Here is a 20,273-nt window from a genome sequence, read left to right on the forward strand (position 1 = left end):
TCCAGCCCCTAACACTCTGTGAGCTGAGCTCAGCCTCCTCTCTCGGTGCGGAGAGGACTTCCCAGGCAGGCAGGGTTAGCTGGTCAGTGTGGCCGGCTCCTGGGGCTGATGACAAACCTCTCAGAAATGGGGTCACACACACCCGTGCGTTCCTGGGCCGGGAGCACAGCACCCACAGGAGCGTCAGCTTCCCCGGGGCAAAGCCGCAGAGCTCTCTGCTGAAGCACTCGGGGTCGGGGCCCCTGCCCCTGTAACTGGGATTTGTCTCTCCTAGTGAGAAAGGAGCTCATGGCCGAGGCCGCTGCAAGTGAGAAAGGAATCTCCGCTGACAAAGAGGTACGAGGCACGCTGCTGCCCCCAGGCTGTATAAAAACACACGCTTTGGATGTGCTGACGTGCTGAAACAAATAACAGAGCCTCCTTCCTCCCTTCAGATCCATCTGGTTTGGTCTCTTTCAGGACCCGGCCCCCCCAGACACCGAAGCGGCAGCCAGACCCTCTGTTTCGGGGGTTTATTTCACCTGTCCCTTGACTGGTGCGGTTGTAAGGAGAGACCAGAAAGAGAAGCACCTCCGCGAAGCCATCCAGCTGGTGAGCACCGCGTCTGCTGGCTGCACGCCTTTCCCTCCTTCCCTTTCAAACCCGTTCTGTGGCCTGGATCTCCTCGAGCAGCGCAGCAGTGACCTCGAACCCTCTGCCTTGTAAACCTCCACCCTCTGCTGTCTCCCAGGAGGGCAGCTCCCTTCGGGCGTTGACTTCAAACGCCTTTGACTTGCTGCAGACGCTGAGGCGGGGAGCTCTGACCCACGGCTAAATCAGCTCCCCCGTGACCAGCTTCTCTCCTCCCGCAGTATTCTTCCACCGACCCCGTGGCCGCCTCCGTCCTGGAGATTCACACCTTCAACAAGGACCGGGAGAAAGTCCGCGTGGGCGTGGAGACCATGGCCAAGTGAGTAGGGTGGGGGGCGCAGGCAGCTCGTCCCCCCCCCAGGAAGGTCAGCAGGCAGGTGCCTGGAGCGCAGCAAGGAAATGAGTGGAAAAAAAACAGACCCAGACCCCTGACAGGTCTGAGGTGGTGCTGGCAGGTGAAACACGGTCAGCTTCTGAGCTGTTCCCAGTGCAGTGGTTCAGGAGGTCTGGGGGCTGCTGGCTGAGATCAGCCACCCCCATCTAGTGCCTGGCTGGGGCATAAAACACGTTCTTTTTACTTTCTTTCACTTCATTTCACTTTCTTTCATCTTTTTATTTCTCCGTTTTCACTTTCTTTCAGCTCGGATCTGCAGGAAGACACTCTAAGCTGTCTCACCCAGTGTGATCTTTGCTCCTTGGGGCAGCGCGTCCCTCAGCGCCTGCCTCGATCCGTGAATTCCACTCCTCTCTCCGCAGGTACCTGGACAACATCTACCTCCATCCAGAGGAGGAGAAGTACCGGAAGATCAAACTGCAGAACAAAGTGTTTCAGGTGAGCCCACGGCTCCTGCAGCTGCCTAGGGAGCTCCTTGCCTGGAGCAGACCGCATTTCATCCTTTCCTTTTCTTCCAGGAAAGGATAAACCCCCTGGAAGGGGCGCACAGCTTCTTCCAGGCTGTTGGGTTTGAGACGAGAACGCTGCCCGTTCCGGGACAAGGCAAGAAATTGAAGCGCGTTGCGCTGTTTGAGCGCTGGGCCGTCCCCGGGGCAGCCGGCCTGGGCTGCTCCAAGAGCTCCACGCTCCAAGGCTGTCACGCGAACGGCCCCTCGGCCCGTCCTCTCCCCGCTAAGTCGGGACGGAGCGCTTTGGGAGGTCCTTACGTCGCTCAAGTGCCGAGCGGGAGATTCGAGTCCTGTGCTTTTGGTTGCAGAGAGCACGGAGGAGTACTACGTGCTGAAGGAGGAGATGCTGAGCAGGTTAGAAGACCTCAAGGGCTACAAAGAGCAACTTTTAAGCTCGGAGCCGGTGCGGCCGCAGCTGGATCGCCAGCTCTGTGTCTTTAAGCCCTCGCCTGAGGCCGCTCGGTTTGAGCTGCCGGATGATTTCTTCAGCCTCACTGCAGAGGAGATAAAACGTGAGCAGCGGCTCCGGTGAGTAGGTGTGAAGGGAGGGACCCCAACTACCCAGGGGGCTCGCGGTGCCAGCTACCGGCCTCACGCCTTCACACTAAAAACCACTCGATATCTAAACGTCTAAAGGACAGAGGCGGTGGAGAAGGCCTCGATGCTGCGGACACGAGCCATGCGAGAGAAGGAAGAACAAAGGGAAATGCGGAAGTACAACTACACCCTGCTCCGAGTCAGGTTTCCTGACGGATACATCCTCCAAGGTAAAAGCACTTCCTGCCCTTTCTCTCGTAGCCTAAGAGCTTAAATAACAAGCAGGCTCGAGATGTGCGGGCGCAGCTGACAGAATAAAGCAGCAGAACCGGGGTGGGGTAACGCTTCTGTAAGGGCTCTTCCCAGCTCTGAGCCCTCCGCCTGCCCGGGGCTGGCACCGCAAGCCAGGGCTGACAGAGGGAGGAATCTCGAGGCTTTGTTAATTAAATGAGCTCTTCCCAGGCTGCTGCTAGCAAAGCTGGACTTATTAGATCAGTTTGTTAGAGTGACCAGCATGGGGCTGCCTGCGTGGTGTCAGCCTATACAACAGCAGAAATCCTCTCCAGGCTTTGTAACGGAACTCCAGAAATAATTTCAGGCTTTCCTGATTCTTTGTTACAGCCCGGCAGGGGTTTGCCACAATGGAAGTAACATTTTTCTTTGGGAATTCTGCTTTTATACTTCAGTTAAATCAGGCTGGTTTGATGCCACTGAGGCAGTTCGTGGAGTTAGCAGTAGCAGAGCCCTGTGAAACCTCCCACAAAAGGCTCCGTTTGGTAAATGCCGGAGCCTCTTTCAATATCTCACACCTCATTTTCTCATCGCAGGGACTTTTTATGCAAGAGAAGCCGTATCTGTGCTCTACAGCTTTGTGAGAGAAGCCCTCAGAGATGACTGGCTGCCCTTTGAGCTCCTGGGACCCGGAGGTCTCAAAGTGACTGATGAGAACTTGGCCTTCAATGAGTGCGGGCTGGTGAGTAACAGCCAGCGCCTTGCACAGGCGTCTTCAGGGGTGTCAGGGCCAGCTGTTCCCCATAATTTAGGATTTGTCTTATGCTTTCAGGACAGTCGTGCTCTGGCCCTTTCTTTCGAAGCTCAAGCAAATAAGTAATTGCACCAAGACTTCTGGCTCAAGGCTAGGATGGGGAAGGAATCTTAGGGACCGAGCTCCTTGTAGGAAGTGCAGGCTGCCGTAATTGCTAGCAGTTAGAGCAGAGGCATAGATCACCAGCCTAGCATCCATCCCGGCACAAGGTGGAAGGCAGAAATCATGAGAGAAATCATGAGCTAAGCACGGCTCTAGCATAAAGCTTCCACCAGCAGTGGCCCCCGTGGAGCTGCCTGCAGAAATCCCTACTCACCCTATTTGGTTAAAGTGCTCTTGCTATTTTTTTTCCAGGTCTGTGAACACGCACAGCATGTTAGGAGGAGGTTAAAGCGTTATGAGGAGGTTAAAGCATAGCATTGCTGGAGCTCGGTAACGCCGTCTTCTCTGTTCCAGGTGCCCTCGGCCCTCCTGACCCTTGTGTGGGACGCAGCGGTCATGTCAGACATCCAGGCATCCGGCCAGGAGCAGCCAACGAGCCCCCTGAAACCAGAACTTCTCTCTAGGGTCCAGACGCTGTCTTGAAATAAAGGGGAATGGATTCAGTGACGGTGGTTTTAGCCTGTTCCCTTCTGTTTCCATACGGACTGGCGGAGCGTCCAGCTCTGCGGCCTCAGACCTGACTGGGGTTTAGCTCCGCAGAGCGGGAGGCCGGAGATCGAGCCACTTTACCCAACCTTCCCAGCTCAGTAACCAAACACTTCCCGGACTGCTCTTAGTGGCTTTAGAGACCAAATTCCTGCTCGGGGTGTTCCCAAGATGATGAAGTACCAGAGGAGGGAGGGGGTGCGGGCACAAGGCTGGATTCCAACCGAGTGAGCCTGGCTACGGGACTGGGCTGAGAGTTCAGCTTTTCCTTTTGCTTCTGCGTGCACTGTAACTCCTATGGGAGAGAGTATATTTAGATAAAGTTGTTTAGCCTAATTAAATGGAATATTTAAAGACTCCGCTTTGTTTCAAGTTCTTTGACCTGTACTGCTCCTCCAACCTTTGCATTTCAGAGGCGATCATCGCATCACACGCTGTGCTGGGGCATCACCCCCCCGCAGCCAGAACAAGGCTGGGAGGCTCCAACATCAGGAGCGAGCGACGCTGCCTTGTCCCACTGAACCTCACGCTACAGCTGCTACGTGGGGAACTCATTCATCAACTCACAACCCTTGTGAAAAATTAAAAAACAACACAGGAAGGTCGTTACATTCATTAGCAAGTCCGATGCTAGTTCATTCCTTTATGCTTAAGTTCATCTGTGGGGTAGAAACCAGCTTTTATATACACACAGCTTGCGAGGGGTACAGGAGACCAATAACCGGCATTAATTAAGCCTGGTACCACGCGCCAGGCTGTCACAAAACAGGAGGAACAGCTCGCAGCTTCTTCCTTTTCCAGAGGCAGAGCCTGCTGCTGATCTCCGTAGCAAGTAAGACCACAAACAGGATAGCAGAGAGAGCATAAATTCACATATAATTGTACATCATTTATACCCAAGGGCATGCTATACAACATTATGAACAGAGTAATTCCCCAGAGGCATCACAATAAGCTTAGTTTAACCCCCCCCTCCGCTAGTTTCAGAGATAACTTAGATACCTTCCATTACAAAGAAGTATCAAAATTCCAATAATGCTTTATTAAGGACAGATTAATAGGCAATATTTTTAAGCTAAAAACTAAAGCTAAAAATTTAAGCTTCCATCTGGTCCGAAGCAGAACAAAGTGCTGTCTTCTCTTTACAAGAAATCTGGAATACTTTCAAGTATCTTGTTCAAAAGATACACAAGGTTTCAACTTGTCTAAGTAATTCTACATACATACAGAGAAGTTAGTAGGCATTTAGGTCTCAAACTGTATTAGGTGGGCTGACCGTGCTGGCGTCCTGAGGAGCGGCAGTTGTGCCCCCGGGTGCTGAAGCTGTTTCAGTAACTGCCAACGTAGAATCTGCAAAGTAAGAGAGGTTTTTTTAAGCAAAATCCTCATGAAACCAGTAGAATGTGACTGCTGCCATAGGTACATGCTTGGGGTTTCAGCACTGGGTGACACCAATGCAGAATAAGATTACTTCGAACCTAAGAAGGATCTTCTCCACCTTTTCTGTGCTTTCAAACCTGGCAGAGCGGCTACCGACCAGCACCAGAGCCCTCAGAACAAGAAGCTCCAACCCTGCAGGAAGACTTTCCCCCCACTGCAGCCACGGAATAAGCGAGAGCAGTTTAAGATTAAACGAAGCTTCTTGCCAAACACCTGCATTGTCTGTTAGGGAAGGGAGAGGACGGATCCAACCCCAGCTCAGAAAGGAGACCCAAGGTCCATCTAGGATGGGTCAAACACTCGAGAATTTAATACTCTGGGAACATGCACAAGTCCTTGTCTATCAAGGAGAGGAGCTGCCCAACCAAAATCCCCACCCCCTTCTTGATTCAGGTTGCGCGAGTAGCATTGTGAAGGAGCTATTGTGGAGCTGGAAGAGAGCTTGGAGGTTTTAGAAGTGATTTAGAGGGGCTGCATGTGGTTTGCGTTAAGCCATTGATCTGCATGATCAAGTACACGTATCCAAAGCCTCGCGGAGATGAAAGGAGCCGCTCCATTTCCTCATCCCACTGTTTCTGAATCCGCAGCCTGAAAGGATACACCATAGCAGCAGGGCTTTTGAAAACCCTTTTCCAAGAGATAACTGGGACACAAATATCAACAGCTGCTTAGATTCTGCCACAAAGCTGCACAGTGGTAATCAGAGCGCTCATGTGTCAGACATCTGAGAGCCTGGTTATTAGCTGATGTGATTTCCTTCAGAACAGACACTTCAGCATGCACTTAAGGCTTCAGGAAGGCAGCAGAGCTACACTCCAAACCTTGTCAGCCCTGGAAGAGCCCTGAGCTGAGCGTGCAAGCCCCAGAGGCCAGCCCTTCTCAGCAGCGGTCACCAATATTAAGTGGATCTGCTTAGACTGACCCCAGCGGTCACGTTGCCTATCGGAAACTAACACCGGCAGGGGATCGCCGCTCACAAGCACTTTGCTTGGTCATTTGGAGGGAGAAAGGAAGAAGGGATTAGGGGAAAGCATGAAAATCAAAAAGCATCTAGAATAAATCATGAAAAGCACAAAAAATATCCTGAATAAAACTTCTATAGGGAAGAGCACAAAGCTTGGTGGAACTGCGGCAGAAAACCAGCACCAGGCTTAGCTACGCTTCCTGCTCCGCCGTGCTCTCCCTTCGGGGAGCGATCGCCTGCCAAGAGGCTGCTGTCAGTGATCCTCCCACCTTTGCCTGGCTGTACATCCACGATTATGCAGTCGTCGTCATCCTCATCTTCCTCAGTGTCCGCCTGAAATCCGTCCATGTCCATGGCTTCAGCCTAAAAGAACAAAGAGGTGTGTGACAGCGAGCTGGCGGCGCTGGCACGAGATCCAGCACAGCCAAGGCCGGGTAGGGCTGCAGCGGCCGCTCCTCGCAACCAGCTGAGCAGGCAGGCGAAGCTGTAAGAACAGAAAAGGAGTAAGAAAAGCAGCCCCTGGCTCCAGCGGCCGTTGCCTTGTGGTATAAAGGGCTCTGCGATGGCGCGTGCAGCAGGAAGCACGCCAGGCTCCTGCTCCAAGATGTTCCCCCGTTACACGAAGCAACGAGCAGCCCACGCATCCGAAAGCCAGTTCAAACCTCAATTAAAATCCGACTCGGTTTTGTCCTTTTCTTTTTTTCTCCCCCCCCCCCTCCTGATTTCTTTTGATGCTTTTTTGCTCCTGGAGATGGAAAGGGACTTTTGCCTGTCAACCAGGAGCTCGTTCTCTCTGACTCCTCGTCTTTGTCAGTCGGCTTTTATTCAGGGAGGGACGACGGTTCTTCCCTGGGTGACCCTACCTTGGGAGCAGCACAAACCTCTCGTTTGGGATCAGAAAAGAAATAATGCAAGGAGAAACGCAAACTTGCCCAGCATGGAACAGCTCCAGGGTTCTTTTTTTTCCCCCCTTTTTTTCTCCTTCAGTTGGAACCACGGAATGAAAGTCTGAGATAGACTTTGGTCCCTATCCACACGACTTTAGAGACTCACAGGATGGTCCGGGTGAGAGGGGACCTTCTTAGAAGGGACCTTAAAGCCCATCTAATTCCAGCCCAGAAACTGTTAAGTTCACAGCTGTCGCTGAAGTCACTTCTCAGATTCAGCATTCCCCTCCTACACACGTGTAGGTATTGCCCACTTGAAGCTTTTCTCTCTCTCTGCAGCTTATGTAAGAGCACCTTCACTCACAAAAGCCCTGCAGCGAGCTTCAGAGCCGAGCTCTGCAAGCCACGGATGAGAACGACGAGAATGGGAACGGGCAGGTCGAGGCTGTCAGGTTCTCCCGTTTCTCCACCAGCTCGGCAGGAAGAACGGGAGCTCAGCACCCGAGCGGTGCTGATTTAGGCAGGGGGGCACGAAAGGCGTTCAGGAGCCTGCCGGCTTTTCTCCGAGCTGCACCACACCTCAGCGGGGCAACCGAGGCGCTTCCGAGAGCTTTGCAGGATTCAGGCCAGCGGCGGTGCAACGCCACGCAGAACCTTTGTTTCGCTATTTCTGCCTGAGCAGTTTGTTATGAGCAGCATCTCCAGTGGGTGCCAAGCAGCCTTTTTTTTAAATCTCTGCCTTTATTTAGTGCATATGAAAAAACGCAAGCAGATGGAGTTCGGGGGCTGAACGGTTTCTCTCCAATCTCTGATCCCTATCAGGGCTTGTACTTGGCTGCAGAGCTTCTTCAGGAGAAGAGCCAAAGAAGTTAAAAGAATAAAGTGGGTAAGAAAAGCGTGGAAAGCCTCGCGTGAGGCTCTTCTCACCCTTGTCCGCAGGGGATTATGAATAAATCCACTGAAAAGTGCAAACCGGTCCTGCCTGCAGGTTTGGAGGCCGCCAGTTGCTAATACCAGGCTTCAGGATCTAAAGCCTCGCTGTCTGAAACGCGTGACAGAGAACCACGCAGCTAGAGCAGCGAGCACATCCTTTTCAATCATCCTTTTGGCTAATTAAGCTCCTAATGCTGCGAGGTCACCTCTGCTTTTCAGGGTAACCACAGCAGGAAGGCCAAAACCAAGCTCAGAGCTGGGAGAGCAACTACTCCAAATCCATCTCACTTGGTTCCTGGGATTTATTTCGTGTTTTTTCCCCCCAAGCCAGCTCTTGCAATCCAGCTTCATGCACGATGGCGCAAGCCTGAGACGTAAGGGTTGAGCTGCAGCACCCAGGAGCCACGTTTCATCGGTGCACACGCAACCGATGCGAGCCCCGGCGCCGCATCTGGCAGCCACACACACACAGAAACCTGCACGCAGCTCACAGCCAGCTGGAAAACCACGGCCAAGCAGCCGCTCCGACTATTCACGGCTGCCAAACAGGGGGACGTGGAACAGCAGGAGAGCAATGCTTCAACTGGAACAGGCCAAGCTGCAGGGCAGGAAGAGAAAGCCGTCCCTCCACAGGTGGCCAGTCCCAGCCTTTCCCCACAAATTGGGTCTTTTTGCCTGAAGAATGGTTTCTAGAGCTCAATATTTTGGTTCTGCTGATGGCAGCTCTAGGCCATTCTAGGAGGCACGCCAGAACGCTCGCCTGCCGCGGACGCGCAGCTACGTCCCCACCGCTCTTTATCAGGGAACAGCGTTGCCAAAGCAGCTCACCTGTTCAGCACCCCGGGGCCTCTTCATGAATTTCGTGATGCACATGCTTCCAGTGGACTTCCTCTTCACCGGCACAGGCGGGGTCTGCACGAGCGCCGCGCCCGGCACGCTGCCACCGTCCTCCTTGCCCGAAGAAGGGACTTGGGTGACGTAGTTCCATTGACAAGGGACAGGGAGGTGCTCCTGATCGAAACTCTTCAGCACCTCCGAGTGGACGTACCAGCACATCCTGTACTCGGGTCTCTTCTCATACACAGAGTTCTCGGAAATGATTCGCTTTAGCCTGGCTTTGGAAGGGACACCGCTGTCCTCACCCACGGGCGTCTGCGGCCGGGACGCGTGGGGGCTCACGGGGCTGGTGTCTCCGCAGTCGGCGGCTGCGGTCACGTCGCTGAACAGTCCTTGGCGGCAGCACTCCTGGAACTCCTGGATGATCACTTTGCTCCCGTTCACGTTCCCGTGGAGCAACGGCAGAAGCTGGCCGAGGACTGCAAAGAAAAAGGTTGCACAAAAGGTTGTGGGGAAGACAAAGAAAGCCAGGCTGATTTAACCCATCTGTGCACACCCTTCCGGGAAGGAGAAAAATAGGTTGAGATTTTAGATACGGGATTGTAACAGAAGCTGAACCTGATACAAGTCAACCTCAATAAGAGCCAACCTGAAGTGTAAAGTCCCAACCCCTCTTCTAGCCTGTTCCTAAGTCATTTGCATCCTCACGTTAACTTCACACAGGACTGAAACGTGTCTCACAAACCAAATCCTCCCTCCCTGAAGAATCCAAGTGGGCTTGATCACTTCCAGTAAGCGACCCTAAATCCCAGCTACCAAAGGCCTGTTGGCTTTGTTTGCTTGATTATCTGCAGGAAGAGTTTTTGGGGGGGGAGCTACGGCCCTGTGGGGGTGCCGTGACAGAAAAGCTCATTTTCAAGGGATCTCACAGAGATTACTTCAGTTTCAAACATGTCCTAAGCAGATCATCCTGACAGTGCAACTTGAAACAGAAATCCATCATCTCAAAAGCAGAGCGCAGCACCGCATAAATGCGATGACTCAGCCCTTTGTGTCTTACTTTGTTGATCTTTTGCTCTTTTTTTGCTACATTTTTGTATCTGCTGGTCGTCCTCTGCAAGGGGTAAATCCAGGATGCATGCTGTGAACTGCTGGAGAACCTTCAGGTCTGCGTTTGTGCTGCTGTCGTTCTCCGCGCTTTCCCAGACGCAGCCGATTTTCACAGGCTGTAGAACATGAAACCTCTTCCCCTTGGCCATCAGTTCATCCCACTCCTTTGCTTTCAGCTTTTGACGGACCTTCTGATTCTCTGGATCGCACTCCTAAAGGCACAGGTGAGAAAGAACTCGACACAACCATCCCAGAATAAAAAAAGCTCTTTACGACCCAATATTTTTAGCGTGTTCCCCGAGTTACCCAAGTCTGCTCGTGCGGAGCAGAGAGGGGTTACGTCCCTGCCTACACCTCAATATTTGATGTTTTACGTTGGAGGCACAGATGGAAGTCCAGTGACAACCAGCTCACTTACTTCTGTCACTCCTTCATCTTCAGATAAGTACCCATGGGGTACAAAAAAGCCATCGTCGTCATCTTCATCCTCTCCCTCCTCTTCATCGTCCTAAAAAGAAACTTTGCTTTTTAGACGTCCCGCTGACCAGCGCGATTGTTCCCCAAAAGCTCCTTTTCCATCACGCGGAAGCCTTACCCCTTCGCTATGGGAAAGGCTTTCTCCAGGCTCCTCCTCTTCCCACTCTTCATCGCTATCTACTTCGTAGTCCAGTAGCTTCTAGAATAAAACCCACCGCAACGCCCCTTCCGTCAGTCTGAGTACGATGCCAGAGCCCGGCGCTCCAGAACTCAGTAGCAAGAGGAGCAGAAGTGGAGCAGAAGTCCCAGAGAATGGGTGGACTTCAACACCACGCGTTCGCTTCGAGAGCATAAAGGAGGGAAGGAATCTGCCTACGTTGCCTGCAAGATACTCACGCAGTCCTTTGACCAAGGATTCCTGGGGTGGATCGTAGTGGTTCTCTTGTTCCAGGTGCCCCAGTACGCAGGACGGTGATTCTCACAGAACTGCAGAAGTTTCATTCTACCAAACTTCCCCCTTTCAGGAACAGCGTCTGTTTTGCAGTTCGCCACGACCACCACATCGCTGTTAAAGCAAAAGACCAGCTTCAGTACTTACAGGACGCTCCCTGCTCCGTAAGAAAACGGCTTTTAAGTTTCAGTTCAGCCAGGACCCCAACCCAGGGCCTGAGCTCATTAGAACAGGAGCTCACAACCGGCTTGCAGGAACAGGAGGTCCAGACAAGCTCCCACCCTCCTTAACCACGACGCTATGTGCGACAGCAGCTCTGCCTTGGCTGTCTCCTTCCTAAAGCTATGCAAGATGACCACCACTAAGTAGCGTCCAGTGCCAAAACGGAGCTGCCTGAAACACAAGACTTCCTGTGAATAACGACTGGAGACGCCTTATACAGAATAAAGGGAGTTACATGATAACACACTCCCCCCAGGAAAATATATCTGAGACAAAACAGGTAGCAAAAAACCCCTGCATCTCTAATATTAGTATAAAACTACCCCGAAAGCATTCTCCTGCTCGTTAGATAAAAGTGAAGAGAAGCCCCACGCCAGACGAACCTGTTCACCACGTCAGTACTGCTATTGACAAAAGTAGGTCCAGTTTTACGGGGTTTACGACACTTCAGATCCCTCAAGAAAGAGACGTCACTGTTCTGTGCGCGCAGGAGCTGATCCAGCTGTTCCAAGAGGTCTGAGTCGAGGGCAACGCGACAGAGGGGAGCTAAGACCATGTTCTCCTTAATTTCGAAAGGAGCGAACTTCCCACAGGAGCCAGCAAGGATCTGAAAGAGTAAGCGAGGATTGTTAGGGTCCGGACACCTGTGTACTGGGTCTGGCTGGGATGTTAACTTTCCCTGCAGCAGCCCATCCAGTGCTGCGCTCTGCACTTGGAGCTAGAACAGCAGTGGTATCACACCAGTGTTGTGTCTGCTGCTGAGAAGTGCTGGCACAGCATCAGGACTCTCTCTGACCCTCCTAGGGGGTGGGCAAAAAGTGAGAAAGAAACATCAGCAGGGCAGCTGACCTAAACCAACCAAAGGGATATTCCATACCATATGATGTCACACTCAGCAATAAAAGGTGGAAAAAGGAAGAAGAGGGGAGGGGTGGGCTCTCGTTGCGAAAACGTCTGTCCTCCTCCCGAACACCGGCTACGTGCGTTGAGGCCCTGCTTCAAGGACGTGGTCAAGCATCGCTCATTTGTGGGAAGTAGAGAGTAATTTCTTTCCTCTGCACTTCCACATAGCCTTTACTTGTTTTGTTTAGTTATTCCCTTTCCCCCTCCCTTTTCCCCTTTCCCTTTTTTTTTCCCTTTAGTTGAATTGTTTAATTAATAATAATATTTCCTTAATTATATATATATATATTTGTTTTTCCCCCTCTTTAATTAAATCATCCTTATCTCAACCCGTGAGTTGTTCTTTCCTTTACTTCTTCCCCTCCTCATCCGAGGAGGGGGAGTGAGAGAGCGGTTGTGGTGTTCAACTGCCTAGCACGGTAAAACCACCACAACCTGCGAAGCTGGAGTACCAACAGATGAAACATACACGGGTCTAAAAGAGTTCACTGATGTTTGACTGGCAGCTTGGGGTAAGCCCTTCCAGCGAACTCCGACAGATCTCAGGTAAGTTTAGGTCTTCACAGCCAACGCAGCAGAAGACAAAATTGAGGTTTTCACCAAAGCAACAACAAACTTCGCTTGCCGCCTCTGCTCTGGTCACAGACCTTTTTTAAACCCTCTGTTTTTGAGATTAGGAAGCAAGAAATACTAAGGCTTGACCCAAAGAAGGCCTAAGAGACAGATCTGAGGGAAGTCAGCGTACGTGTAAGATGGCCAGCGAAAACACAGGAAAGCGACACCTCACCTTTGGGGCTTGCGGAGTCTTTGGTTTCTGGAAGAATCTTGTGATTTCTGCTTTCTGTGCATTAATACGCTGAAGTCAGAACAAAAACACAAAGTATGAACAAAGGCAGGACAAGGCCTTATCATTTAAGGTGAGCTCAAGCACGACCCAGCGTCGAATCTAACGAGGTATAAAACTAAGTTCAGTTATTTCCCAGCTCCCGTAACTCAAGATGAAACGATCGCCTCCTGTAACACACCTACACGGATTCCAGCGTCGTTACTAATGCAAGGGGTGGAGTTCGTTTAGGGGCATTGGAAAAACAAACAAACAAAAACAACAACAACAAAAAATGCAGGAAGAGCTGAACGGATAAACCCGGCTCAGCAACGCCTACAAACACAACAGGCAAGAGACCCGCACGATGCGAGCGGCCGAGCAGCAGCACCAGGTCCCAACGGACACGCTCGTTCCCAAGCGGCAGGGCCGCGTGAGGGGCACCAACACGGGGTGGCTGCTGGGAGAACTGAGGGAGCAAAGCAGTAAGCGAGGAGGTCGCTGTGAGCAGCCCAGCAGCGCTCAGCAGGATGCCAGGGAGCCCATTAACAGCATCTCACCGTAACAGGAGGGCCGAGAGAATTTACCTTTTCTTCTTCTTTTAACCGTTTCTCCTCTTCTTTCTTTCTCTTCTCTTCAAGTTTTGCCCTTAAATAGAAAATTCATGCCAATTGTCACAGGCCACACGGTATTTCTTTGTGCGGAGGCAGAGGTGAGAAGCCCCGTGCCCTGACGATATCGCCCCGGACACGACAATAAGCCGTTAATTCAGCCAAGAGCCACGCTTGGTTAAAAGCTTAACGCTCTTCATCCCTCCTAGAGCAAACGTTGACCTGTATCAGCCGCAAAGTAGCTGCTTCCAACCTTCCTCAAAAGCAAGAGGAGGTGTTTATCCACTCTGTTATCGAGCGACAAGTGCCTTCCTCTACGGACAGGCCGCCAGCGCCAGCAAAAGGCGGGCAGGAGCCCGGTCACGAAGGGAAAGCTCAGCGGAGCGCGACAGCTCTTCCCAGCCATTTCAGATCAGAAGCCCGGGTCAGTCTGCGAGCACAACGTGGCGCAGTAGAGCTGAGCCCACATTCTGGCGCAGGCTTGCATGGCTTAAAACACATCCCGTGACAAAGAGGCGTTGCTGTTTGATCAGCAGAGCCCCCGAGAGTTAAGGTGCGTACGCAGAGGTGCTCACAGCTACCCTTTATTCCCCACGGCCTGCAGAAGCCACGCCACTTACTCTAAAGCTTCCTGCCTCTCCTTGCGTTTCTCTTCCTTCACCCTCAGCTTCTCGGCTTTTTCCTTCTCTTCTTTTTCTTTCTTTTCTCTCCTTTCTTTCTCTTTCAGCTCTTTCTCTTCCTCTTTTTTCTTCTTTGCCTCTTCCTTGGCTCGCTCTTTGGCGGCTTTCGCCTCTTCTTTCAGCCTTCCCTTTTCCTCCCTTTCCGCCTGTAGCTTCTGCAGCTTGTCGGCACGCTCCTGGTCCTAGGGCAGAAAGAAGCCGTTAAGCAGGCGTCTTTTCACGCACAGGAGCAGCCGCTGGCAGACAACCAGCATTAGTTTTACTTATTTTTACTCAAATAAGGATGTAATTTTTCCAGCTGAGATGCTACAGCGGATTCTGGCACCCGGTGCTTGACCTGCTCCAGTTGGAGCTCGTGCAGGACACGTTATTAACCACAGCTCCGTGCTGCTTCAGCTAGCCCAGCCCTCCCGCGCTGACCTCGTACGCTCCCTGAAGGCATTAACGCCTTCCCCTACAAACAGACCTCCTCGCTTCCTAAGCGAAGGGCGCTCTGTGCTCGTTTGAGTCATCTTCGTTATCGAGGGGGTGCTGGGGAAAGTTACGCGGGAGAATTTTGAGCGCTTTGGAAGCGGAGCAGGTTGTTTCCACAAACGCGCACCTGGTGAGCTAAGCTGCCGCGCTCTTCCCCCTGCGCACAGCTGCCATTACGCGGGTTCAAGGAGGGAACTCATAAATTCAGAGCGAGTTTGATCTGATTGAGTTGCCAGCCCACAGGGATTTTCTGCCTGCTCTTCGTGACCTCAGGCAGTAACGCAAGTGTCCCAACACCGCATCGTGCGGCTGCTTTACGAGGGTCAAAGCTAACCGAAACCGTCACTCGTGTCAGCTCCTTTTGGACAGGCAGGCAGCACGAGGGGCTCGGAGCTTTTTAGGGGTACAGCAGGGGGGGGGATTACACAGCAGGTAGCTCTGGGCACGCCGCAGGGCTGGCATCGTGGGTTGATGTGGGGCACGGTAAGGACTCCTCGCTCAGCTCTGACATGCGGCTATTTTATATAAACACACCTGAAATAAAGGAAGAACGCCGCGCATCGGAGCTCTGCGTGGGGCAGCGTGAAAGGCAAGCATCCCGGTACCCTCGGCCACTTATAACCCGGAAAAAACGCAAGAGGCCGAGTTAAAAACCGGTTCCTAAGGAACGTCAGAGCTCAGAGGCCCCAGGCCGTGCAGCGAAAACAACCGGCGGCTTCTGAGCCTGCAGAGCCCTCTCCCAGAGCTGCCAGGAACCAGCCCTGACCGAAGGCTCCTGAGGGTCTCACCTGTACCTGTCCCCCTCGCGGGCTGCACCTACTCTCCCTGGAAGGGTTTGCAAAGCATCTCAAAAAGCATTTGGACAAGCGGGCAGCAACGTTTCCAGCTCCTTAACATCTTCCCGAAGTGCCCGGGGAGGCAGGGCAGGCCACCCGCACCTCATTACGCGTGCGTCGAGCTCCGGAACCCGCGGAGCGCTGTAACCGCGCGCGTTAAGGTTCCTCCACGTTCATCGGTCAGGGGAGATGTTTTAAACGGACCAAAATGAAACGCAAAATCGGCTTCGCTCACAGTTCACCGCAAAAGCGCAGCGGGTTAGTTTTCTACGCCAGTGAAAATGCCTTACTCGTTGCAATCGCAGCTTCTCCTTCTCCGCGGAGCTTTTGGGGAGTTTCGGAGGGACCTGGAAACACAAAACGCAAGTTTGAGAGACCCGCGTCGCTCCCTCTTCACGGGGCGCTACAAGTCCTACAAAGACCTTCGGCGCAGGAGCTAAGGACGCAGGCCAGGCGCGTCTGAGCTCACCGCCCTCCGTTTAGCCCGGCCACCTCTGACCGCTTCAGCTCACGCCAAGCCCTCGCATCAACCTCCGCCGAAACAAACCCCTCTCGTTTCCCAGCCCCGAAGCGCCCCTCGCGTAACGCCACGTGCACGAACAGCAGCAGAAGCTCCAGCTGCTGCGACCCACAGGAGCGTGACAGCGAGCGTAACCTTTCATTAGGGCAAAGCCACTTCCTTTGAGGTTTTTCCCCTGATCCCACCACTTGCATTCGCCAGGATATTCAGCTCGAATTTCCCAAATCCGAGGACTTTTCCTGTTCTATCGTCTCCCAGTCGTAGCCCTCCGACTCCGCCAGCCTCAGCACGAGGGAAAAAGGGGGGGAAAAAAGGAAAGAAAAGAGGCTGGAAGGGGCTTCACGGCCGAGGAGCGAGCGGCGCCGTTCGTTGATGCACCGGGGCTTTGACCAGCCTGCATTTCAGCAGGTTCTGGCTCGGTTTCTCATCCCCAGCCCTTCCTTTGCTCCTGCCATTCTCAGCGGGAGGTGGAACGTTTATCCCCGGGGTTAAGAAACCAAAGCAGACCAAAGGCTTTGTTTTCTGTACTCGGACGCTGAGGTTGACCCGGCGCGAGGCCGTATCGGGAGATCCTGTACTTATCTGATGGAAGTGAGAGCTCCGAACTAGGAGCTGTCGGTTATCAAAGCTGTTTCCACCTTGAAAAACAAACAGACGAGGACAGACAGCGACAGATCGAGGCGGGCGCTTCCCAGGCGGAACGTGAGCTACCTCGAGTCGCGCTTGGCCCCACGAGACCCCGGTAACGCGGCCGCGCTGCCAGGTCACGCCAGGAGCTCGCGCTCCTTTTCTGCTCGGCTATCCTGGAAGGATCCCACGTCCACCTGAGCTGATGCACGCACTTTAAAGAAGTCAGGCAGCACATTTTTAACGGCCTAAAGCCAGGTAACTTTTCTGGAGAGAATCCACGCCGCAGAAGGAGACGGAGCGCGTTGACAGCTCCGCGTCCCAGCTGAGCCGTCGGCACCTCCTCCAGGCCAGCGAGGTTTTCCCTGGCGTCCGGTACAGCCTCTCCTCTCCTCAAGGTGAGGAAAGCCTTTCTTAAAAGGCTTCGGACGGCAGAAGGCGGTTCTCGGGGGATGACACGAGCAGCGAGGAGACGCCTCTGCACCTCAGAGCCCCTTCCTCGTTCCTCCCCCGGCGATGAGGTTGAGAACAAACAGGGCCGCCAGCCGCCCCCGGCCTAACCTCAGGTGAGGCTCGGCTGCCCCAGGAGCGCTCTGCTCCCCACTTTGACCCCCGGGCCCCCCCACCAGGAGCAATCCCCCCTTCACACCCTGCTGAGCTGCTCCCAGGAAGCCAAGGCGCTTCCCAACCGCCCAAGTCACGGCTGTTCCAGCCGCCCCTGCGGAGATCTCCGACTTTAAAGCCTTCCCCTTGGGTCCAGCACCGACTCCCGATGCTCCGGGGGGGTCTCTCGATGCTCCGGGGGGGTCTCTCGCTAAGAGGGCAGGCCCTAAAGCCACACAAACCCCGCTCGCAGCCACCCGGCTCGCGCGGAGCCCTCTCCTCGGAGGTGTCCCTGCCGACAGCACCGCAGGAGCGCGGCCGCTCCTCCCAGTAACCACAGCGGCTCGGGGAGGACAGGAGGGAGGCTGGAAGATGTCACCTACTGGACAAAACTGTCTTTGAGCGCTGCTCACGTCCCGTTTACCAAAAGGTTCGTGCCCTGCACGGCCACTTTATAAAAAGCGAACCTGGGAAGGAGTTTAAGGTTGCCTCCCTGCTGTGCCAACGGGGCGGCTCTAAACCGAGCGAGATTTAAATCTTAGAGCTGCCCAACGGAAAGGGGTCAAAGCGGCAGGAACTCAGTGACGTTGTTAATTAAACAGCCACCGCCGGCCGCACGCTTCTCGTTATCTTTGTATCTTACCCGGCCTTCTCAGGGCAATCACAGGAAGCCCTCCGACCTAGCTACGGGGTAACCAAGAGCCCGAGAAAAGCGACCAACCTTCCTAAGGGGCGTGGAGAAAGCTAAAGGACTAGGATTTCTCTTGGGTTCTGCAGCAGGCTGCGCCTCGGGGGAGCTCACAGAGGGAGAGCTTAACGAGGAGTTAGTGAGTACAGAGTCTCCTTCATGGGATGATTCCGCAGTCTCGTTCTCCGATGTGACGCTTCCGTCCAGAGAAGTGACCTGGGGAGATCTGGCGGTCATAATATCCTCCAGGAGCACGACAGGCATCTTCCCCTCAAATATGATCTCCTTCAGTTTGCTCTGATTAACCTTCGCGCTCTCCAGGTCGTGGCATTTCGGTAACCCAGAGCACGACTGGATGCCATCCACCAGCTTTTCCTCTTTACTGGCTACAGCCTCGCGCCGCGCATCAGTCCCCACCGAGTCGTCCGCTGGGCGATTCTGGGTGGAATTTGGGCAATTCAGTTCGTTCGTTTCCTTCCCTAGCGCGCCGTTAGGTAGAGCTACGGATGACGACGCTGTGGAATCGGAGTCGACGCCATCGCTCAGTCTATGGCTAGAGTCAGTGGCGGGGGCAGTGGCGACGACGATCCCGTCCGTGCTCTCCTTTGTGTTCTTCTGGATGAAGTGATCTAACGGACCCTTTCCGTTCACAAGCTGGGGAACAAAATTCACGTCTGTGTTCAGCTGGCAGTCGTTCTCCACGTTGTCCTCGGAGGCGCGCGACGTGTCCGCGGAGGGATCCGTACCCTGCCCGAAACCACTTTGCGAGCTCTTCGCTTTTTTGCCCTCGGGATCCGCGTCGTACTTCTCCTTGGGCACAGGATTCAGGCGTTTGAACGGCAGGCGGGCTGAAACAAAGAACGTTCGCCTCTTTAACCACGGCGTACGAATTACCGGGACGGGGAAAGGGGACGATAGAAGGGAAGGAAGACCCGAGACGCCCGACGACGGGGCTTTAGGCACGGGGCTGGGAGCCGGCCGGGCCCGGTTGGGTGCCCCGGGGGCTGACAGGCCGCCCGCCTCGTGGCCGGGGCTGCGCTTCCCGGAGCCTCACCTTGCACCAGCTTCCGCGGGGGGCCGACGGCTTTGTCTCTGCACTCCATGGCTGCGGGGGGAGAAAAGCACAGCGCAGTGAGGGGCTGAGAACACCCGGCCCCGGTTCCAGCCCCGCCGCCCTCCCCCCCCAACCCCCGCCACAACCGGGGGAGCGACGAGCCCGGGGCCCGGGGCCTAGGGACTGGGCCACCCCCATCCCCCTCAGGCCTTCAGGGACCGAAGCACCCCGGGGAGCAGCGGCAGCAGCCGGGCCGCAACCGGGGCCCGCCGCCAGGGCTGGGCCGGACCCGAGCCCGCTCCCGGGGCCTCCTTTGTTACCTCACGGAGGCCTCGGGAAGGCCCCGGTGGCCCCGGGCCCGTCCCTACCTGCCATGGCGGGGCGTCGCGGCCCTTCCCGGCGGCGGCCGAGGCCGAGCCGAGCGGCCCCGAGCGGCCCCGAGCGGCCCCGAGCGGCCCCGAGCGGCCCCGGCCCGTCCGGTCCCGCCCCGGCGGCTCCCGCTCGTATTTGGCGGGAGCCGGGGCGACCCCGCGCCTGGGCGCGCTGATAGGCGGAGCGCGCCCACGTGACCCTCCCTTCCGCCCGCTCCGCCCCTCCTTCAGCCTTCCGCCTCATTGCGCAGCGCGAGCGGCACAGCTGATTGGCCGCGGCGCTTGTCGCTCCGAGGGTGTGAAGGCGCTGATTGGGTAGTGAGGGGGGGGAGAGGGCGGGAGGGGTGGCCGCAGGGAGGCAGGAGCACGCGTTCCGCGGGGGTGGGCGGGGCCAGGCAGCGCGCCGGGCCGCCGCGGGGCCGGGGCCAATGCGCGAAATGGCGGCGGGCCGGGCGGCGCTGCCGCGGGGGCTGCTGGGAGTTGTAGTCCCGGGGGCCACGCGAAGGCCTACCGCCCGGGGCGTCGCGCCTACCGCCTCCCACCGGCGGCAGGCGACCCCAACCCCCCCCCCCCCCCCCCCCCCCGTCTCCCCCGGACCCTGTCCGTGAGGCTGCGGCTCGGGCCGTGCCGGGCCTGGCCGCCCCCGGGCCCCACAGGTTGGCCGTGGCGGCTCCCTGTTGCCACAGCTCTGCTCCTTTAGGGCCTGCGCCCGTTTGTTTTTGGGGTTATTTTTATCCGTTTTTATCCCCGAGGGCATCTTTTCGCTTCGCGGCCGCACCGGGGGCGGTTGCGGGGGCAAAATGGGGGGGGACACCGGGACCCGGGGAGCCCGGGGAGGGCACGGCCCCCAGCTCCGTGCCCCCGGCGCCTCGAGGCACCCGTTGCACCGCCGCTGCTCCACGACAGCGCGATACGAGCCTCCCTCCGCCGCGACACGCGCCCGTCCTATCGCGATATCGAGCCGGGGGTGGGGGACGGGGGGAGGGGGGCGCTCTATCC

General features: G+C 55.3%; 2 protein-coding genes across 2 annotated transcripts; one reads left to right on the forward strand and one right to left on the reverse strand.

The window, feature by feature from the left end:
- The first annotated feature begins 196 nt into the window (after positions 1 to 196).
- Positions 197 to 3,725, forward strand: UBXN6 (UBX domain protein 6). The gene is made up of 9 exons (XM_035348295.1): positions 197 to 336; positions 460 to 591; positions 852 to 949; positions 1,387 to 1,462; positions 1,543 to 1,627; positions 1,842 to 2,061; positions 2,170 to 2,300; positions 2,898 to 3,043; positions 3,572 to 3,725. The coding sequence occupies exons 1-9, from the start codon at positions 289 to 291 to the stop codon at positions 3,698 to 3,700; spliced, it is 1,065 nt and encodes a 354-aa protein (XP_035204186.1). The 5' UTR covers positions 197 to 288; the 3' UTR covers positions 3,701 to 3,725.
- Positions 3,726 to 4,369: 644 nt separating this feature from the next.
- Positions 4,370 to 19,470, reverse strand: CHAF1A (chromatin assembly factor 1 subunit A). The gene is made up of 15 exons (XM_035348188.1): positions 19,272 to 19,470; positions 18,904 to 18,954; positions 17,883 to 18,697; positions 15,702 to 15,758; positions 14,042 to 14,283; positions 13,398 to 13,458; positions 12,775 to 12,843; positions 11,468 to 11,691; positions 10,808 to 10,976; positions 10,530 to 10,610; positions 10,353 to 10,442; positions 9,885 to 10,146; positions 8,816 to 9,303; positions 6,437 to 6,530; positions 4,370 to 5,113 (listed from the first exon to the last, which is right to left on the reverse strand). The coding sequence occupies exons 1-15, from the start codon at positions 19,276 to 19,278 to the stop codon at positions 5,016 to 5,018; spliced, it is 2,808 nt and encodes a 935-aa protein (XP_035204079.1). The 5' UTR covers positions 19,279 to 19,470; the 3' UTR covers positions 4,370 to 5,015.
- Between the last annotated feature and the right edge of the window lie 803 nt (positions 19,471 to 20,273).

The sequence above is a fragment of the Oxyura jamaicensis genome, chromosome 28 (genome assembly GCF_011077185.1).
Source record: "Oxyura jamaicensis isolate SHBP4307 breed ruddy duck chromosome 28, BPBGC_Ojam_1.0, whole genome shotgun sequence".
In the NCBI taxonomy this organism is placed as follows: Eukaryota; Metazoa; Chordata; class Aves; order Anseriformes; family Anatidae; genus Oxyura; species Oxyura jamaicensis.